Source organism: Phyllobates terribilis, unplaced genomic scaffold (assembly GCF_046119375.1).
Source record: "Phyllobates terribilis strain yellow unplaced genomic scaffold, ASM4611937v1 Scaffold_4__5_contigs__length_816908805, whole genome shotgun sequence".
Taxonomy (NCBI): domain Eukaryota; kingdom Metazoa; phylum Chordata; class Amphibia; order Anura; family Dendrobatidae; genus Phyllobates; species Phyllobates terribilis.
The window spans coordinates 326,480,583-326,502,379 of NW_027362764.1; the positions used below are offsets into that span (position 1 = coordinate 326,480,583).

The 21,797-nt window shown below is 41.9% G+C and overlaps 1 protein-coding gene across 7 annotated transcripts in view; it reads right to left on the bottom strand.

Annotated features, from left to right (window-relative positions):
* LOC141265383 (triple functional domain protein-like) overlaps positions 1-21,797 on the bottom strand; it is a 1,868,493-nt gene that overhangs the window by 1,300,834 nt on the left and 545,862 nt on the right. For 6 of the 7 annotated variants that reach the window (XM_073678400.1, XM_073678399.1, XM_073678398.1 and 3 more), the window contains 2 exons: positions 15,189-15,419; positions 5,382-5,504 (listed from right to left, as the gene is read on the bottom strand). In XM_073678400.1, the coding sequence (XP_073534501.1) occupies positions 5,382-5,504; positions 15,189-15,419 (354 nt within the window). The remainder of the gene's footprint in view (positions 1-5,381; positions 5,505-15,188; positions 15,420-21,797) is intronic. The other variant, XM_073678401.1, reaches the window with a different exon arrangement.

The window sequence follows — 21,797 nt, forward strand, 5'->3', positions numbered from 1 at the left end:
TATTACTTCTTGGTATTAAAATTTCAATGTTGAGTAGTGTATTTTGTTTTTGCATTTTACTATAAAAAAAACAAATGCATATAGAGCGAGAGTGTGTGTGGAAGTATGTACTTACACTGAAGGAAAGGGTAAAGTCCTGAATAGTGATGAGCGAACGTGATCGCCACTGCTTGGTACTCGCCCGAGCATCTCACTGCTCGAGATGCTCGGCGCTCGCCGAGTATTTCCGGGTTGCTCGGGCGGGAGCTCGGATCCCCGCCTTGCATGCTCTTTAGAGAGCCAATGAACATGCAGGGATTGCCTTTCACGCACTGTAATGCCCCAGCCATGTTGGTTGTGGCATTACAGTGGTTGGCTGGCAGCACAACGTCATCAGGTCTCATCACAATCTACCCCGGAAACAGGCAGACTAGGGAGAGCTGCTGCTGAGTCAGGGAACGATATGCTTGGTTATAGCTCGTATAGGTATTCCACAACATATATATATCCATCTCAACTAACAGTCCTTCAAAAGACTAATCCAGCTGCATATATTCAGTGGTGACAGCAGAGTTAGGCAGGCAGGCAGACAGTGTATGTGGCAGACTGTAGAGCATGATACAGCACAAGAGGCTCCATTCCACTTCTGTCTGCTGCTGCTGTTGTTACAGATATTTGTAGACATAGCCCAAGGTATGAGAGGCCAGGGACAATTTTTTTTTCATCTTAATCCTGAATATTCGCTTAAAAAGCAATCCAGAGAACACAGTTTTTCAGCTCAATTTGCTTGTTGGCAATGCAGAATACAGCCAGGTCCTTTCCATATCACAGTGATAAAAATCCAGAAGTTTGTAGTGAACTTGGAAAATATTGGCCTCCATTTAAATTTTGTTGCAGTGTGTCAGTGAAGTTATTGACATGAGGTCACTGTGAAAAATAGTAACCTACAGGCCAGCTATTTAAAACCGTGGTTGTCCATCAGATGTCTCACATATAACTGCGGTCCAATTCAGCCATTTCTGGCCTCCATTTACAATTTATTGCAGTGTCAGTGAAGCTATTCACACGGGGCTGCTGTGAAGTATAGTATTAGTAAACTACACGCCTGCTATTTAAAACTGTGGTTTTCTGTCACACGCATCAAATATAAGTGCACTCCAAATTCAGCCATTTCTGGCCTCCTATTACATTTTTCTCTAGTGTGTCAGTGAAGTTATTGACACGAGGTCGCTGTGAAAAATAGTAACCTACAGGCCAGCAATTTAGAACTGTGGTATTCTGTCACACGTATCACATACAACTGCGGTTCAAATCCAGCCATTTGTAGTGAACGTGGAAAATATTGTCCTTCATTTAAAATGGGCGATGCACGTGGCAAGGGATGGGGAAAAGGACGTGATGGTGATGGTGCATGCAGAGGCCGAAGCCAAGCTGAAATTGTGCCACAACAAACACTCACATCTTGTCACCCGACCTTCCTGTCTCAATTACTAGGGGACCGCAGCACTCCACTATTGAACCCACAGCAGTGTCAAAAGGTTGTTGGTTGGATAGCAGAAAATGCTTCCAGTCACTTTTTCACCACCACCACCACCCTGCTCTTCCACATGGTCGAGTCTCAGTAACCATAAGCCTGGACCACATATTCCTCACCCTGAAACTCCTTCTTCCCAACATGCTGAGTGCCCGGAGACAACTGAGCCCACACTTGGACACTCCGAAGAGCTGTTCACTTTTCCATTCATAGATTCGGGCCTCTCGCCCGGTCCATTTGAAGCGGGGCAAGAGGAGATTGCATGTAGCAATGCCCAAATATTTGAGTAGTCACGGTCACACGAATGAGACGGTGGGAAAGTGTCACAAGAGGTGGACGATGATGAGACACAATTGCCAGAAAGTCAGGAGGAGGACCAGGGTGCAGAAGTGTAAGATGAGGTGGTGGACGATGAAGTCAGTAACCCAACCTGGCAAGGTAACATGCAGAGTGAGTACAGCAGCACACAGGGGGAGGGAGGCGTAGCACCACAACAAGAAGGAAGAAGCAGTGTGGTGGACGCAGACACAAGGCGGGAAAGCGCTTCCCATAACGCCAACATGACGGAAGTTTCCAATACAACTGTTAAGTCTTCCCAAGTCTGGTTGTTTTTTAAAGACTGCAGATAACCCCAAAAAGGCCACTTGCACCATCTGCCAGGCCAGCATCAGCGGGGGTAGCAAAACTAGCATCCTGACCACCACCAGCATGATCAGGCAGATAGCAGCAAAGCACTACGTGGGCCGAACCCCAGGGTCCAGAAACAGTTTCAGCGGGTAACACCACTGCTTCTTCCGCTGTTGCGCATGCACGTCAATCCCCTGTCTATGGCGCATGTGATGATGCCTCCCGCTCTGCACTTGTCGTTGCACAGTCTCAACTAGCACCATCAGCAAGCACGTCCACATCCTTTTCCCAGCACAGCGTTCAGTTGTCCCTACACCAGTCCTGGGAAGGCAGGCGCAAATACGCAGCCAGCGCACTACAAACCACACTAATAATTAGTGTCACCATCCCGCTTCTCTGTCTTCTGAAACGCTCTCGGCCCACATTGCAGGCGGAGCATGATGATGTGGACCAAGGAACCATACAGGGTGATTCCACACAGCCCAGCCTCATCTCATCCCAACGTGGATTGGGTGACAATGAGGAAAAGGAGGGGGAAGAACAGGAGAGAGTACCGTCTATAGCGGAGGAAACTACCTGCACAACTGTCATAAGGTCTGTTCAGTGTGGATGGCCTGAGGACAGGGAGGAGGGGAAGGATGAGGAGAGCATGGTCAGTCGTGTTCTTGGTGAGGACACGGAAGTCTTGCCTGTTAGCAGTCTGGCTCACATGGCTGAGTTTGTTACGCTGCCTTTCCCGTGACCCTCACGTTGTCCAAATTTTGGGTGACAGTAATACTGGTTGGTCACACTTCTAGACCCACGCTACAAGGAGAACTTTTTGTCTCTTAATCCCGCGCAAGACAGGCCTAATAAAATGGGGCAGTACCAGATTGCCCTTGTTGCAGAATTATTAAAAAAATTCCCATCTGAAAAAGCTGGCGGAAGAAGTCACAATTCGCTGGACAACGAAGGAGTACAGGCAAGAGACACAAATCCAATCCAGCAGAGGCAGGGGAACTCTGTCAAAGTTCTGGGACAGTTTTCTCAGACCCTCCCATCGCACAGGCCCTGATGAATGGGATACTCTCACAAGTAGGGCAAAGTTTCGGTAGATGCTGAAGGAGTACCTTGCCGACCGTCCAACATCCTTCATGATTCCTCTGTGCCTTATAATTATTGGGTATCCAAGCTGGACACGTGGCATGAACTGGCTCTTTATGTCTTGGAGGTCCTGGCCTGCCCTGCCGCTAGCATTTTGTCAGAGCAGGTTTTTAGTACCACTAGCGGAATTATAACCGATAGGCACATCTGCCTGTCAACTGAAAATGCTGACAGGCTGACTCTCATAAAATTGAACAAGGGCTGGGTTGGGCCAGACTTCTCAACAGCACCGAATGATAGCAGCATAACAAACTCAAATACAGTGTCTTTTTTGGGAGGTCTAACTCTATTCCCATGCATTTCTGTTTTCACACGCAGACATGGTTATACGCTTCCTGATTTTGTCTATTTGCTCTTGTCCGCCTTCTTCTCCTCATCCTCCACCACCATATCTACGTCTCTTGCAATGGACATTGGAGTTCCTCCAAATTTTTGGCAGCCGGTGCATTCACTGCATAGGCAAACAGTATGGGAGACCCACTTCCTAATAATGGGAGCATTTATTACAGGAGGTCCTTCGAGCTCTACGTCTCTTGCAAGGGGCATTGGAGTTCCTTCAATTTTTGGCAGCAGTTGTGTTCACTCCATAAACAAACAGTATGGGAGACCCTGTCTTTTTTAATGGGAACATGTTGTACTCATTACTGTGGCCCAGCTCTATGTGTCTTTAAATTGTTACTGGGGTTTTTCCAAATTTTGTCAGCCTTTGCAGTCACTGCATGGGCACTACCACTAAGAGACCAACTCCTTTATAATCGGAATTTTATTTTTACTGAGACCCTCCTCTATGTGTCTTCAAAGGGATACTGGGGAGCGTCCAAATTTTTGGCAGCCCTTGCAGTCAGTGCATATGCAATAACAGTATAGGAGACCCACTCCTTAATAATGGGAACAACAAAGCATAGCCGACTGCTGGCCCTGTAAGAATAGTAAGGTTGTAAAAATAGTGTTTGTGACTTTGAGTCCCTCCTTCATAAGTGAAACAGGATGTGTCAGATTAGGTCTCACACATCACATGCCCAGATAAGTTAGTAAAACTTTAAAATGACATTTCCTGGTAAGTGTTTTTTTCACCTAGAAAGCTATGCAAAAACGCATCAAAAATGCTATGTGTGAACATAGCCCAAGGTGTGGAGGAGCATTTTTGTTTTTGGTTATTTATTTTGCCTTATACACAAGTCATTACCCTGGAAAGGATGCCCCTTAACATATTTCCCAGGAAAATCTATTTTGGTTTCGTTTTTGAGTGTTTTATTGTGAGTCAATAAAAGTGGCGTAATACCTCTGACAACATTGTTGACAGCAGTGACCTGGGAGCCAGAGATGCTTCTAGGGGTCTTCCCCATGCTGTTCCCATGCCATTTGAGCACTGTTCCCATCAATTTGGGCAATTTGTAGGCCCTCTGCAGGGGGCCATCAGAAAAATGCTCAAGTTTCCCATAGACTTACATTGGGCTTGTTACTCGGACCGAGCACTCGAGCATTCCAATTTGCTCGACCCGAGCAACGAGTACCCGAGCATTTTAGTGCTCGCTCATAACTAGTCCTGAATGGCTTATGTGTCACCGAGGTGCTATCTTCTGATGTAAAACCCGGTGAGGAGGCTGCAGTGCTGAGAGGTATATTTAATGGGCAAGGATTATGGGTCTGGGTTTTAGGAGCAGCTGGGGAAGATGGGTTGGACTGACTGCTCCCATGTCTCCAATTTAGGTCTGGCAGCTAATACTAAAGGGCTGTTGAGCTGCTCCATAGTGGTCTGATAGGAGAGGTGGAAAGACCTCTGGTATTTGGTCTCTGTGTGTGTGAAGAAGAAATGTCCTCTGTTGTTTAGTCTGTAACAGAGACTAAGACCTGTCATATCTAAATGGGTGAGCCTGCATGTTCCTGTGAATGAACTGTTTACTTATATTATACCTTTTGTACCCAGGAGAGGCTATGTCCATAAGCTGGAAGTTTATGGACGTTCAATAAATTTCCTGTGTGATCAAGACACGTCTGTGCATATACCTCAACTGATGCCAAGAGTGAGTGAATCTCTACAAAACATATAACTATACCTTTAATTTATTTTCATAGCAATTATTTAGAGAATATTCACCTGTGCAACTTCCTCAAAATCTTCATGACGTTTTTGTAGTGCCTTTGCTCGGTTAAGAGACTTTCCTACGCCTGTGTGTTTACTAAGAAACGCTTCTCCATGATTCTCAATCCAATCCAGCACCTATAAAGGTTAATAAATAAGAGGAAAAAGTAGTAGTTACCAGTGTGTAGCAGAGATGAATCAATGGCAGATGTTAAGAAACGGTCACTGATTTTTCCTCAAGATTTGATCAGCAACCTAAAATAATCAATAGGCTGGGTACCACTTTCAGAATCCAAGAATCAAATAACTTGTAGTCAAGAACCAAGGCACTCCATTTATGATTCAAACTTATTTTATTGCTTGATCAGCTTTTGGTACATCCAGTATAACCCCCCAAAAATCCTCACACAGAATAATCAATAGAAAAATTAAAATGTTATATGTTTCAGGAAATGGCAATAAGCTATTTCTTTTTTACAAATTTCTGATTTTTTTTCCACCACTTAAAAAAAAACAACTACACCAGTTTCGCTATAATCATACTGACCAAGATAATCATATTGCCAGGTTATTTTAACAGGATAATTAATAACACAAAAGCAAAACAAAACAACTATTTCAGAATTGAAGTTTTTGTGCAATTTCACTCACTTGCAATATTTTACCCAATTTTAATTACAGTATACTGAGTGATAAAATTAATTCAAAACTACAACTCATTCAGCAAAAAAACAGAATCTCATACAACTACAGTACAGACAAAAAGTTTGGACACACCTTCTCATTTAAAGATTTTTCTGTATTTTCTTGACTATGGAAATTGTACATTCACACTGAAGGCATCAAAACTATGAATTAACACATGTGGAATTATATACTTAACAAAAGAGTGTGAAACAACTGAAAATATGTCTGATATTCTAGGTTCTTCAAAGTAGCCACCTTTTGCTTTGATGACTGCTTTGCACTCTCTTGGCATCCTCTTGATGAGCTTCCAGAGGTTTTCACCGGAAATAGTTTTCACTTCACAGGTGTGCCCTGTCAGGTTTAATAAGTGGGATTTCTTGCCTTATAAATGGGGTTGGGACCAGCAGTTGTGTTGTGCAGAAGTCTGGTGGATACACAGCAAATAGTCCTACTGAATAGACTGTTAGAATTTGTATTATGGCAAGAAAAAAGCAGCTAAGTAAAGAAAAATGAATGGCCATCATTACTTTAAGAAATGAAGGTCAGTCGGTCCAAAAAGTTGGGAAAACTTTGAAAGTGTCCCCAAGTGCAGTTGTAAAAACCATCAAGTGCTACAAAGAAACTGGCTCACATGAGGATCGCCCCAGGAAAGGAAGACCAAGAGTCACCTCTGCTTCTGAGGATAAGTTTATCCGAGTCACCAGCCACAGAAATCGCAGGTTAAAAGCAGCTCAGATTAGAGACCAGATCAATGCCACACAGAGTTCTAGCAGCACACATCTCTTCAACAACTGTTAAGAGGAGACTTTGTGCAGCAGGCCTTCATGGTAAAATAGCTGCTAGGAAACCACTGCTAAGGACAGGCAACAAGCAGAAGAGACTTGTTTGGGCTAAAGAACACAAGGAATGGACATTAGACCAGTGGAAATCTGTGCTTTGGTCTGATGAGTCCAAATTTGAGATCTTTGGTTCCAACCACCGTGTCTTTGTGCGACGCAGAAAAGGTGAACGGATGGACTCAGCATGACTGGTTCCCACCATGAAGCATTGAGGAGGAGGTGTGATGGTGTGGGGGTGCTTTGCTGGTGACACTGTTGGGGATTTATTCAAAATTGAAGGCATACTTAACCAGCATGGCTACAACAGCATCTTGCAGCGGCATGCTATTCCATCCGGTTTGCGTTTAGTTGGACCATCATTTATTGTTCAACAGGACAATGACCCCAAACACACCTCCAGGCTGTGTAAGGGCTATTTGACCAAGAAGGAGAGTGATGGGGTGCTACGCTAGATGACCTGGCCTCCACAGTCACCAGACCTGAACCCAATCGAGATGGTTTGGGGTGAGCTGGACCGCAGAGTGAAGGCAAAAGGGCCAACAAGTGCTAAAGCATCTCTGGGAACTCCTTCAAGATTGTTGGAAGACCATTTCCGGTGACTACCTCTTGAAGCTCATCAAGAGAATGCCAAGAGTTTGCAAAGCAGTCATCAAAGCAAAAGGTGGCTACTTTGAAGAACCTAGAATATAAGACATATTTTCAGTTGTTTCACACTTTTTTGATAAGTATATAATTCCACATGTGTTAATTCATAGTTTTGATGACTTCAGTGTGAATGTACAATTTTCATAGCCATGAAAAGACAGAAAAATCTTTAAATGAGGTGTGTCCAAATTTTTGGTCTGTACTGTATATAGATGTAAAAAAAATGTATGGCTCTTGAAAGAACAGGAGAAAAAAAAAACAAGTGAACTGCAAACTTTTAGGATTCTCCCTTGCACAAGTATGCGATTTTTATACTTATGGCCACATTCCGACTAGACGTGTCCGACCTCGCTCAATTCATTTTCATTAAATGAGGCAAAGCATGTCTAGTCGCCACTTGACTGCATGTATGCAAATCGACAGCATGAGAGAATCCTGACAGCGTGCACTGTGAGAATTCAGAAGTATGCAGTCACATGGAATGACTGCAGGCTCATCACAAACTTGGACAACCACTTTAATGCTCCTAACAAATAGAAACAAGAGAATTAGTCAAAATAACAAAAAAACACATTTACAACCAGATGCCTGATAGTTAACATCTCTAGAGTTGTCCTCTTAAATCTTATCCAGACTACATGGTGAGTTTTCTCATCCACAGCCCATCTCTGCAGACTTCCATCTTCTCCGGTCTTCTGCAGCACATCCCCACATGATGCCCTTAATGATATCAATGTCATTATAATGCTCCAGGATAAAAATATCTACCCTACGCTGAGCCCCTGAATAAATTGCCCCTCACTATTTTCCCTGCACAAAATATGACCCTCACACTGTCCCTCTTATGGCACATGCCCTCCACACTGCCCTCTCCTTTCCATACTGGGCCCCCTCTACACACTGTGCCCCCCTATAGGGCCCAGTGTCTATACTGTGTGCCCTCATCACACTCCCCTGTTGGCTGTGACCTTATACTGTCACCCCATGCTACCCCCCAACACACATACACATTCAGTTTTAATTCTGTGCCCACTCACAATTTTCTCCCCCCATACGGTCTCCTCACACGTTTCACCCTCACTTCTCCTACGGTCTTATCTCACATTGCCCCTGTTAACCATACTGTCTACTCATAAATTTACACCCTCACACATCCCCCCACAATTCCCTATACTGTGTCTGCACACATCACCCTCGCTCCATATACTGTGTCAGCATACATTCCCCTTCCTTCGCTCCCCATATTGCATATGCACCTATCCTCTCCATTCTATGTCCGCACCAATCCCAACTCACCATACTGAATCCGCACCCATCCCCACTTAAAAAAAATATCCCTCTCTCTCAGACAATAAATCTCTCCAACCATACAATAAATACATCTTCCCCTCCATTACAATAAATCCCCCCACACTAAATCTCTCCTCCATTACAATAAATCTCCCCTCCATTACAATAAATCTCCCCCTCCATTACAATATATCTTTGTTGTCTCCAGCTCTGGCGTACAGAGCACTTACCACCAATGCGCGTGCCTCCGCAGCGCCGGCGAGTCACATCAGCAGCTTGATCACATGATCTGATGTATGTATGTGTATATATGTATACACACATACATGCACATACACAAGTAACAGCATATACAGTCTGTCTCAAGCAGACGTCTTTACGCAGCCTGTCCTGCCTCACAGCTGGGATGGCTGGGAAACAGCTGGGAGCTGTCATTTAAAATCCTAATAGTCGACCAACTAAAAATTTTCTTTTTGCTAAATAAAGGCATTTAGTAAAATTTTAAATATTTAACCCCTTTACCAGAATTTCAACCTTCATGACCAGGCCAAATGTTACAATTCTGACCAGTGTCACTTCATGAAGTAATAACTCTGGAATGCTTTAATGAAGTCCAATGATTCTGAGACTGTTTTTTAGGGACATATTGCAATATCACAACCAAAGAGGAAAAAAGGATAGCCTTGGAGGAATGTATGTACAAATAATGAACGAAATAGGAAAACCCACATAATTATCCCTCTCTAAACAGGCTATACATTTTAACTTTTATTCTTTATATTAAAATGTGAATGTAGAGAGTATTAAAATAGTATCCCCTAATCAGCCAAAATGATAAATAGACTGAAATCTATGATGTTCTGATGGCCCCATGGGGTGTCATTGTCATCACTAGAGCTAAATGGGATAAATAAATCTCAGCACATGTCCCCCCAACATGTTTCACAGCACAAGCGGCGTCATCAGGGAATGGGATAGAAATTATTTTGAGCTAATATCACCCCTCAGCAGTCCCAGAAATGGCACATTCATAAGATGCACCAAATCTGGCGCTTAGCCTCCGCTCTTCCCACTGCCATGTAGCGGTGGCGAGTGGGGTAATGGGGTTGGGGTTCACGTAATCCTTGTATTGGCTGCTGACATGAAGCCCAGATTAGTAATGGAGAGAAGTATATAAAAGACAAGGCCAGAATAAAGTATTTTAATGAAATAAAATGACACATGGTTTTAATTTTTGTTTTATTTCACACCCAGTCCTCGAATCCCTCGATCGTCTGTAAAAAAAATAAATAAAAAAAAATAACCATATCCCTCATCTGTCCGCCATCACAACGTAATCTAGATTGTCCCTCGGCAATTCGTGTCACTTCTACAGCAGTGACATCAGCAACCACTGATGCCACTGCTGTATTAGACAGCAATGTATACTGACTGGAGTGTAAAATCACTCCTGTCAGTGTACATTGCTGCTGCAGGAGTGGGGTCACTTGGGTTCATCAGCTGAAGATCAGCTGATCAGCCCCGTTGACCCCATACTGTATCAGTGATACGTGGGAACATGCCGTAAAGTGAGGTCACGTGACCGCTCAGCTAATCTTCAGCTGAGAGCTCACGTGACCTCAGGTCCTGGCCGCACAGAGATACACACTGTGGGGAGCAAATGCACTCCCCGCAGTGTACCGCTGGGTTATCAGGATGCCGGGGGATACCGGGGGGCGCCAGACAGGTGAGCATAGTGGGGTTTTTTTTTGTTTATTTTACACCCCACGTAGTCCTGGCTTGGCTGAGGAAACTACTACTCCCCTCAGCTGCGCCGCTCTCGCTGCTATCAGCAGCATCGTCGTTCGGAAAATGCGAGTAGTAGTCCTCGCCAGCTGACCCGGGTACCAATCTATGCAGAGTTTTTGCAGCGTTTCCCCGGCCCATTGACTTTAATTGAACCGCAGCAAATCCGCAGGTATAAATATTATACCTGTGGATTTGCTGAGGTTCAATGAAAGTCAATGGGTGGGAAACGCTGCATAGAAAGGACATGCTGCGTTTTAAAACGCAATGCTAATCCTGAGTGGAAATTTCCGCAACATGTGCATAGCACATCAGGATTTGATGCGTTTCCAAGCAGAAAAACCGCTGCGAAAACACATCAAAAACGCTACATGTGCACTTAACCTAAAGCTTCACCTGGGGAACCCCCTGCAGCAGATTTGGAGTGGAATCTGCTTTTGTGCTGTATCATTCCTTGTTCTTGGCTCTCCTGCCTTGGTCATGAGCTGTGTGGACTCTGATCAGTCAAGCCTGAAGCAGACGCTTTGGCCACCTGCAAGAGATTAGTGAGGGTGAAATTGAGGGTCAGGAATCCCTAGAAATAGCTGGGTGAAGTGGAGCCATTACTGTCTTTCCACATGAGCGCAGGGAGCATCTCACATACATTGTGCACACTAGAAGAAGGTGAAGAAATACTTTTTTATGATGGCAGAACTGTACATGTGCGACCAGCTGATTGGCCACTGGGATGGACGATTAACGCTTGCAGACAGAATAATGCCAAGGGGCCCATTTCAGAAGATGAAAGGTTATGTTTTAAATGGAGAATAATTTTTAATAACTGTAAATAGCAAAAAAAATTATTTACACATATTCTACTTAATTAAATGTATTCTTTATGGTGGCACAACCCCTTCAACCCCGAAGGTGGTTTGCACGTTAATGACCAGGACAATTTTTACAATTCTGACCACTGTCACTTTATGAGGTAATTACTCTGGAACGCTTCAATGGATCCCGGTGACTCTGAGATAGTTTTTTCATGACATATTGTACTTCATGATAGCGGTAACATTTATTTGATATGACTTGCGTTTATTTGTGAAAAAAAATCTGAAATTTGGCAGAAATCTTGCAATTTTCAAAATCTGAATTTTCATGCCCTTAAATCAGAGAGATATGTCACACAAAATAGTTAAAAAATAACATTTCCCACATGTCTACTTTACATCAGCACCATTTTGGAGCCATTTTTTTTTTTTAGGAAGTTATAAGGGTTAAAAGAGACCAGCGATTTCTCATTTTTCCAACAAAACTATTTTTATAGGGACCACATCAGATTTGAAGTGACTTTAAAGGGCCTTTATGACAGAAAATATCCAAAAGTGACACCATTCTAAAAAATGCACCCCTCAAGGTGCTCAAAACCACATTCAAGAAGCTTCTTAACTCTTCAGGTGCTTCATAGAAATTTTTGGAATGTGGAAGAAACCTGAACATTTAACATTTTTTTACAAAAAAATTAAATTTAGACCCAATTTTTTTAGTTTTGCAAGGGGAACAGGAGAAAATGGACCCAAAATTTGCAGATACCCCTTATGTGGGGAAAAAACACTGTTTGGGTGCACGGTATGGCTTGGAAGGGAAGGAGCGCCATTTGAATAATTAGAGGACACCGTGTCGCGTTTGAGGAGCCCCTAATGTGCCTAAACAGTGGAAACCCCCCACAAGTGACACCATTTTGGAAACTACACCCCTCAAGGATTTTATCAAGGGATATAGTGAACATTTTGAACTCAGCGGTACGACACAGAATTTGATAACATTAGGTCATCATATTGAATAAGTTGTCATTATTCTTGAGCGCAAATGCTCGTTACTTGAGTTTGCATCGTGTACTTGGGTATGCACCAAGTATCGCGAGTGCTCGAGTGACATGCTCGAGTCCCTGTCCCGCATGTTTCACGATTGTTAGAAACCCCCCAAAAAACATGCAGGGATTGCTCGTGTATGGTAGGCAATCCTCGCGTGGTTTTTTTGGCAGTATAACAGCTGCAAAACATGCGGGCCGGGGACTCAAGCAGGTCACTCGAGCTCCCGTGATACTCTGTGCATACTCGAGCACCCAATGCAAACTCAAGTAGCAAGCACTTCCGCTAAACACTAGGCACCATATCATCATCATTTTTTTTTTCTTTACTCTTGAAAAAAATCACAACCCTAACCCTAATCCTATCCGTAATCCTAACCCCAACACAACCCTAACCATAACACAACCCTAACCATAACACAACCCTAACCATAACACAACCCTAACCATAACACAACCCTAACCATAACACAACCCTAACCATAACACAACCCTAACCCTAACACAACCCTAACCCTAACACAACCCTAACCCTAACACAACCCTAACCCTAACACAACCCTAACCCTAACACAACCCTAACCCTAACACAACCCTAACCCTAACACAACCCTAACCCTAACACAACCCTAACCCTAACACAACCCTAACCCTAACACAACCTTAATCCTATCCAGAGGGATCCATTCACTATAGTGAGGCAGCAGATTTAAGCCTAATAAAAAGACTGTGGGATCACAGGCCAGACGGCGTCCACAGTGCCTCCACCTGTCTCATTATAGGGATTCTTCCACTGGGGGTTCCGTCTGAATCACATATTTCAGAGATTTACACGGAAACCTCGGTGTAAGCTCTCAGCGCAGAACAGATGTGAGCCGAGCCTTGCTGGGATCTTTGGGATCCAAAATTAACAAATCAGTAGCAGGTGAAGAATTGGTTTTATATATTTTTTACGTCGTTCCTCGCGCGATATAAGTGATTAGACAATTTTATTCTTCGGGTCAGTACGATTACAGCGACACCAGATTTATATTGGGTTTTTATGATTGACAGCTGTCACGCACTAAAAAAAACATTTTTTTCCAAAGATTAGTTTTTGCATCGCCATATTTTGAGAGCTATAATTTTTCCATATTCCGGCCGACACAGTCACACAAGAGCATATTTTTCGCGGGACAAGTTGACGTTTTTATTGGTACCATTTTCGGCACATGACATTTTTTGATCACTTTCTATTCCGATTTTTGGGAGGCAGAATAAACAAATAACAATGCAGTTTTTTTTTATGCAATTCTGCGTGTGGTAAATTTGTTAAGGCTTTATTCTTTGGGTCAGTGCGTTTACGGCGGTACTACATTTATATAGGTTTTTAAGGTTTTACACAAAAACTATTTTATAGAAAAAATAGTTTTTTTGCATCGCTTTATTCTGAGAGCTATAACTTTTTTTATGTTTCAGCTGATGGAGCTGTATGGTGGCTTGTTTTTTGGGGCACAAGATGATCGGTGCCATTTTTATTTATTTTCGTCTTATTGATTAAGCTTTATTCCACTTTTTGTTCGGCGCTATGATGATAAAGCACCATTTTTTGCTTTGTTTTTATTTATTTATTTATTTTTTTAACGTGTTCACTAAAGTGGTTAACTAGTGGGATAGCTTTATAGGTCAGGTCGTTCTCAACACGGCGATACCAAATATGGGTACTTTTTTATATAATATTTATGGGTACTATATACATTTTTATTTCTTCAACATATTTATACAGTACATATATATTTTTTTAATATTTTTCCGTTTATTTTTTTTTTACTTTCTGGCACTTTTTTTTTTTTTTTTTTTAGGCGGAGGACCTTTCTCAGCCACGGTATCCTCCCTAGATGCTTTAGATTCGTCCATCCTGTTGGAGGCTAGTTGCCTGGACCTGCTCCTAGATCCACATTTCTCCACGGTACGGCCGCTCCCTCCACTACCATGACAGCGACGCCGCTCCACACATTCTTTGTTCCAGGCATCAGCTGATGTTGCTGCTGCTTGCAATTTTCCTCCATCGTACACCAGGGAACAGAAGTGCTGGGAAGCACCCAAGCAGTGGAGCCAGTTTCTAATAGACTGGCCACTGCTTTTGGGTCATATGCCCCAGCGCAGCATCCAGCACATCATTCACCGATTCCCCCTCTTTCCTGGCGGGGGACGCCTCCCCGAAATGATATTAATTCTTCCGATGCGACCCTGGTGCGTCTGCCCTCTGGGCGTGTTAGCACTCTTCATTCAGGCACACGACACTTCCGCTTGGCTGCGGGAAGAATTCAGGCCCCGGCATGCATATGAAACGCCTGCCGTCTGAGCCACGCCAGAGTGGCCCATCCCCAGGCAGGGGACGCCGCTCATATTGCGACCACACACGGAGCAGGAATCCTTGAGCCCGCCGTGGCACTTCCAGGAGCCCTGCGATGTTTGAGGAAGAGAAGGGATCCCTGCCTGAATCGGCAGGCCATGACTGGGAGACGAAAATCTTGTGATCTTCTTTCATAACGCAGGTAAGCCTGCAACAGGTTCCCCATCAAGGACAGGAAACCAACTGAGGCGGGAGAGAGGTGCTGTCCTTTCAGCCTGTAGGTTTCTTGTCCTTAGTGGGGGGAATCCCCTCTCTCATGGTGCGGTCATGGGTGATCGATAAACATCTAGTAATGTGACACTCATTTATGGCTACCGTTAAAAATAAATTACCTGCTGAACATCTTGCTGAAAAACACAAAGTTGTAGTCGCTGATGTAATCGAACCTTACGATGCTGCCATATATTTTCCAGCTGTCGTTGATGATGCAAAACTTCATGGACAGCATCTAAGACGTGATGGACAGCCTTTGAATAGTTGGAAGAAGCAGTCAAGGAATCAGCGCTTCCAGGAGTTAATGGTCTTTGTAGCTTGTCAAGCAGAGATTTTCCTTCTTGACTAACCTTTAAACAAAAATATATAACTGTTGTAAGTTTCCATCAGATTATTTTTATTGAGGAAAGTTTACAATAATAGGGGAAGGGGGGAAAAAAGACAAAACAAACAAAAAACACCGTGTATCAAACACTGTTGTAAGTTTCAATATTTTTTTCATTACTTTTTATATGCTACATATTTTAGACTATCAAAATCTATGTTTCAGGGTTTATTCTACCAATGACTATAGCTTTTTAATTCTTCCATCGACAAAGCCAGTCAAATGCTTGTTTTTTCTTGCAGAAAGAATCACACTTTGGATTTTACTATATAATGTAAGGCAAAAACAGGAAAAACATTTCAAATGCAGTGAAATGGCAGGAAAAAACACAATTCCGATCTGTTTTTATGATGTCCATTATGTTGTAAAAATGACATGCCAACATGAATCATCAGGTCAGAAAAATTACAGCCATACCAAAAGTTATATAGGTTTTATTTTTATTTTAGTGATGAAAAAATTCAGAAATTTGTAAATAGTTTTTTTTCTGAGATAACATATATTTTTTTTCCGTCAGTGGAGTTTTTTTATTGCAGAGCTGCCATTTCTATTGACATAATTTTAGGGTACATACAATATATTTATATTATTTTTCTTTTTTTAAGTTTGTGGGTGGTACCAAGAACGAAAAATGATAATTCTGGCATTTCAGTTTTGGTTTACTATGTTGTTTTATTTTACAGACACATCAATAGCAAATATGTACATTTTTTATTAGCTTTTTTTTTTAATATTTTGATTTTTAGTATTACAACCCGTGGCAAAAATTATGGAATCACCGGGCTCGGAGGATGTTCATTCAGTTGTTTAATGTTGTTGAAAAAAAGCAGATCACAGACATGGCACAATACTAAAGTCATTTCAAATGGCAACTTTAGGGCTTTAAGAAACACTAAAAGAAATCAAGATAAAAAATGTGGTACTCAGTAAGGGTAATTTTTTTCAGACCAAGCAGAGGGAATCACGCAATTCTGAGGAAAAAATTATGGAATCACCCTGTAAATTTTCATTTCCAAAACTAACACCAGCATCAAATTAGATCTGCTCGTTAGTCTGCATCTAAAAAGGAATGAGCACACCTTGGAGAGCTGTTGCACCAAGTGGACTGACATGAATCATGGCTCCAAAACGAGAGATGTCAATTGAAACAAAGGAGAGGATTATTAAACTCTTAAAAGATGTTGGTTGTTCACAGTTAGCTGTGTCTAAAATCTGGACCAAATAGAAACAACATGGGAAGGTTGTTAAAGGCAAACATACTGGTAGACCAAGGAAGACATCAAAGAGTCAAGACCGGAAACTTAAAGCAATATGTCTCCAAAACAGGAAATGCATAACAAAACAAATGAGGAACGAATGGGAGGAAATTGGAGTCAATGCCTGTGACCGAACTGTAAAAAACGGCCTAAAGGAAATGGGATTTACATACAGAAAAGCTAAACATAAGCCATCATTAACACCTAAACAGAAAAAAACAAGGTTACAATGGGCTAAGGAAAAGCAATCGTGGACTGTGGATGACTGGATGAAAGTCATATTTAGTGATGATTCGCGAATCTGCAATGGGCAAGGTGATGATGCTGGAACTTTTGTTTGGTGCCGTTCCAATGAGATTTATAAAGATGACTGCATGAAGAGAACATGCAAATTTCCACAGTCATTGATGATATGGGGCTGCATGTCAGGTAAAGGCACTGGGAGATGGCTGTCATTACATCTTCAATAAATGCCCAAGTTTACATCGATATTTTGGACAGTTTTCTTATCCCATCAATTGAAAGGATGTTTGGGGATGATGACATCATTTTTCAAGATGATAATGCATCCTGCCATAGAGCAAAAACTGTGAAAACATTCCTTGAAAGAAGACACATAAGGTCAATGTCATGGCCTGCAAATAGTCCAGATCTCAATCCAATTGAAAATCTTTGGTGGAAGTTGAAGAAAATGGTCCATAACAAGGCTCCAACCTGCAAAGCTGATCTGGCAACAGCAATCAGAAAGTTGGAGCCAGATTGATGAAGAGTACTGTTTGTCACTCATTAAGTTCATGCTTCAGAGACTGTAAGCTGTTATTAATGCCAGAGATGGTGCAACAAAATAATAGTGATGTATTGGAGTGCTCTTTTGTGTGTTTGTTTTTCATGATTCCATAATTCTTTCCTCAGAATTGAGTGATTACATAATTTTTTCCCTCTGCTTGGTCTGAAAAAAATGACCCTTACTGAGTACCACATTTTTTATCTCTATTTCTTTTAGTGTTTCTTAAAGCCCTAAAGTTGCCATTTGAAATGACTTTAGTTTTGTGTTATGTGTGTGATCTGCTTTTTTCAACAACATTAAACAACTGAATGAACATCCTCCAAGCCCAGTGATTCCATAATTTTTGCCAGGGGTTGTATAAAGTCTGGGTGATTCCAATTTTTATATTTATATATTTAATTTAAATGACTCAAAGCTGTGATCGTCTGATTGCAGTATATAAGGAAGATCATGTTTTCCTATTAAGACAAACCTGCATCTGGGCTTCAAATGAGATTGGACATGGCAACCCATTGACAACTTGTGATTGTGTCTTGAGAGAGGTGGTGTGGGCGCAATGGGTGCATGAAATGGCGTGCCGCTGGGACAACAAGCTTTAACCCCCTTCACGACCTTTAACGTATATTTACATCAAAGTTCGCATCCTTCCCTTTGATGTGGGCTCACACCCGAGCCCACAACTTGTCTTGCTCTTGATGACGGATTTAATTTTGAGTTAACAGAAGAGCGTCATTCATCCCACTCATCAGTACACATGACACTTGATCGTGGGGCGCCGATGGGTTGTCATGACAACTGGGGGTCTGCTGATGAGCACCCCCCCCCGTGCCTGTCATTACAATCCTCCTGTGAAAGGCGGCTCGTGGCTAGCGTTCAAAGGAGATCATGATTTCTGCTACACATAGCAGTGGTGAAGCACTATTGAAGTCAGTAAAAGTGAGAAAAAAAAAGTTTTTAAAAATATGAAAAGAAAGAAAAAACAAATTCAAATCACCCCCTTTTTGCCCCATTAAAAATAAAACAAATTTCATTAAATAAATACACATATTTGGTATCGCTGGATTCAGAAATGTTCGATATATCAAAATATTATAAAAAAAACTATTGTGATAGTGCCATTTATTCCATGGCACCTTACATGTGAAAAAGGGGTATACCAACAAAACAATTACAATAATCTTGAACAAAACGTGACGGCGACTGGTACAGGAGGAGCGAGGACCCTGCCAACGAAGGCTCAAAGTCTACAAGGAATGGGTGAGGATACAGTAGGCGGGGGTATAGCTAGTCGTGCAGCGGTATGGTGGAGCAATGGTTACTGCAGGTTGTAGGCCTTGTAGAGGGGGTCTTCAGGTTTCTTTTGAAGGCTTCCACTGCAGGTGAGAATCTGATATGTTGGGGTAGAGAGTTCCAGAGTAAAAGGGATGCATGGGAGAAATTTTATATGCGATTGTGGGAAGAGAAGATAAGAGGGGAGTAGAGCAGGAGATCTTGTGAGAATCGGAGGCTGCGTGCAGGTATGTATCGGGAGACTAGGTCACAGATATATGGAGGAGACAGGTTGTGGATGGCTTTGTATGCCGTGGTTAGGGTTTTGAACTGGAGACTCTGGGCAATGGGGAGGCAGTGGAGGGATTAACAGAGAGGAGAGGCCGGGAAATAGCTGGTGGACAGGTGGTTTAGTTGGGCAGCAGAGTTTAGGACAGACTGGAGGGGTGCGAGAGTGTTGGGAGGGAGACAATACAAAAGAATCCCAGCACCACGTTCTAATATATATCCAGCAATTACTGTGCTTACACACCCAAAATGGATACTAGCAGAAAGAGAACATATGGTGGTCTAGCAACAGTAATGTTACAAATAAATAAATAACAATTTCAATGTATATAAGTATAGTACAAAAAATTCTTTATTCAAAAAACCCATAGACATACAATTAAATAGCTGTTAAAAACACACTACCCCTGAAGAAGCCACAATAGTGGCGTAATGCATAGGGTTTAGTGTCCCTGGTCTCTGAGTTCATTGGTGTCGCATACGTAAGGTGTGTATTCAATACTGAATTTGATATGTACCATTCTTTGGGCAATATTGCCTTTAGTAGTTTTTCAGTGCTCAATAATTCATCTCTTAATCAATAAATACCTCTTATTTGAGTGTGTTGCCTGTGACACTTTATGAACTTATTTTAGTCAAGGTTTTGACTTATATGAGAAAGAAGATATAGAAAAAGTTAATCTGATCACAGATTCTAAACAGCAAAAATTACTAGATACATAAAATATCACTTTTATTAAAAATCTTTAAAAATCTCAAAAACAGAAACACATAGAAAAAAATAAATAAAAACATTGGCCATCCAGTAAACAAGTAGGCAGGATTAGGGAACTCACCCTACAATCATGCTAGTGTTTCCCTACCTAGCTGCAAAGGTTGGCACCCTTATCCTGCGCAATGGCACCCCCGCTCAGCGTCGGCTGTCCCTGTATGACCATACTGGGCCCTTTCCTGGGGATAAATATCACAGAACAACTCCCCAATTGGATAACTGGGCCTACGTCTGGAATGAAAAGACAGACCAATTGGTCAGATATATATCTCAGGCTATAGCATATGCTAAACCATAGACATGTGTCCCATTCCCTGATAATATAAGGACATTTTTCAAATAGACAGACAGAAACATAAAATATGTAGGGTATCCCTCTCTTGTCAACCTGCCTGGCAGCGGAGGTTGGCACCCTTAACCTGAGCAGTGGCGCCCCCTGCTCCACATCGACTCTCCCTGCCTGACCCTAATAGGCCCTCAAATAGAAGACAGACAGAAGAAAGTAGGAAAACCTAAAAATCCAAAGCAATAGGCTAATATCCAGAACTCTTGAAAGGTAGAGATAATACCTCCAAATATTTCAACAAAAGGTTGCTAATTCACCAACACTCTATTATATGCAACTCACATAAGGTGCATGCAGGACAAGGATACCAATAGTAGCTATATTCAATAAGGCAATACCTCCATCCCAATCATGTGATACCTATTGCACCAATCCCCAAACCATCAAGCTTCAGATGTCAATCAAAAGTCAAAATAATTGCACAATGCCCAGATAAAGTGCAAGGTTTATTTTATGCTATACATAAGCTGCTAAAGTGCAGTGTTAGCACCCAATACATGTTATTCAGAATAATATGCCATAAAGCTCATGTCCAAAATAGCATGCTATATAACTCGACGCATTTCCCCTTAGATAGGGACCAGCTCCTGATGAACCTAAGACCCAACAAATAGACAAAAAGTATCAAGGACTTAGCTTGGTGAAGTGTTCATAATCGACAGCGAGGGAACAGTATTCTTCATCATCCACAGCCACACTCATTATTGCTCAGCATGCCTTCTTATCCACCCCCCATAAATCACATTCTGTGTTTGGAATGGAGCGCAAATTGCAAAGTTCATACTCCTTTAACCGATGTTTCCAGAATATCCCAAAAAAATCATTGTTTGTAGCCTCCACATGTTTGAAAACATGTTATCCACCTTTACTAGCAATTAAGTGCAGCAAAGTTTAATATCCCCACACAACACTATAGCCACTGCACTCACTTCCGGGTTAAGGCAAATGAGATGAGTGGCTGAGGAGAGAATTGAAGGTGTTGAATAGCTGTTTAGGGTTGTGAGACAAGAAGGATATGAGAGATGAGAATAATAATAAAATAATATAAAATAATCTGATCGGTAAACAGCATCAAAAAGAAAAAAAATATACCAAAAAAATTTCACCACTTAAATAAAAATAAACCTATGTATTTTTGCCATCTGCGTTCTTGTACTGACTTGGAAAATCAAATTGATAGGTCAGTTTTACCATAAAGTGAACACAGTAAATAAAAAATCAACACTTGTGGAATTTAACTTTTTTTGCAATTTCAATGCACTTAGAATTTTCTTCCCGCTTTCCAATACATGACATGATAAAATGAATGGTGTCATTCAAAAGTACAACTGGTCTCGCAAAAAATAATCTCTCAAAAGGCTATGGGGACAGAAAAATAAAAAAGTTATGGCTTTTAGAATAAGAGGAAGAAAAAAAAAATCCTCAAAAGCAAAAAAAATCGCAATGTTATGAAGGGGTTAAATACCTCTGTCAAAGATTGGTAGTAGCATTTAAGGCGTTAGCTTTTCTCAAATAGTTGTAGTGACATGTAGATGATGGCTGTTTAGAGCGCGCTTTGCTTCATCCCGGCCCCGTCTGCCTGTGCACTGCGCTGCAGGGTTCTATTGCACTGCAAGGTTCCATTG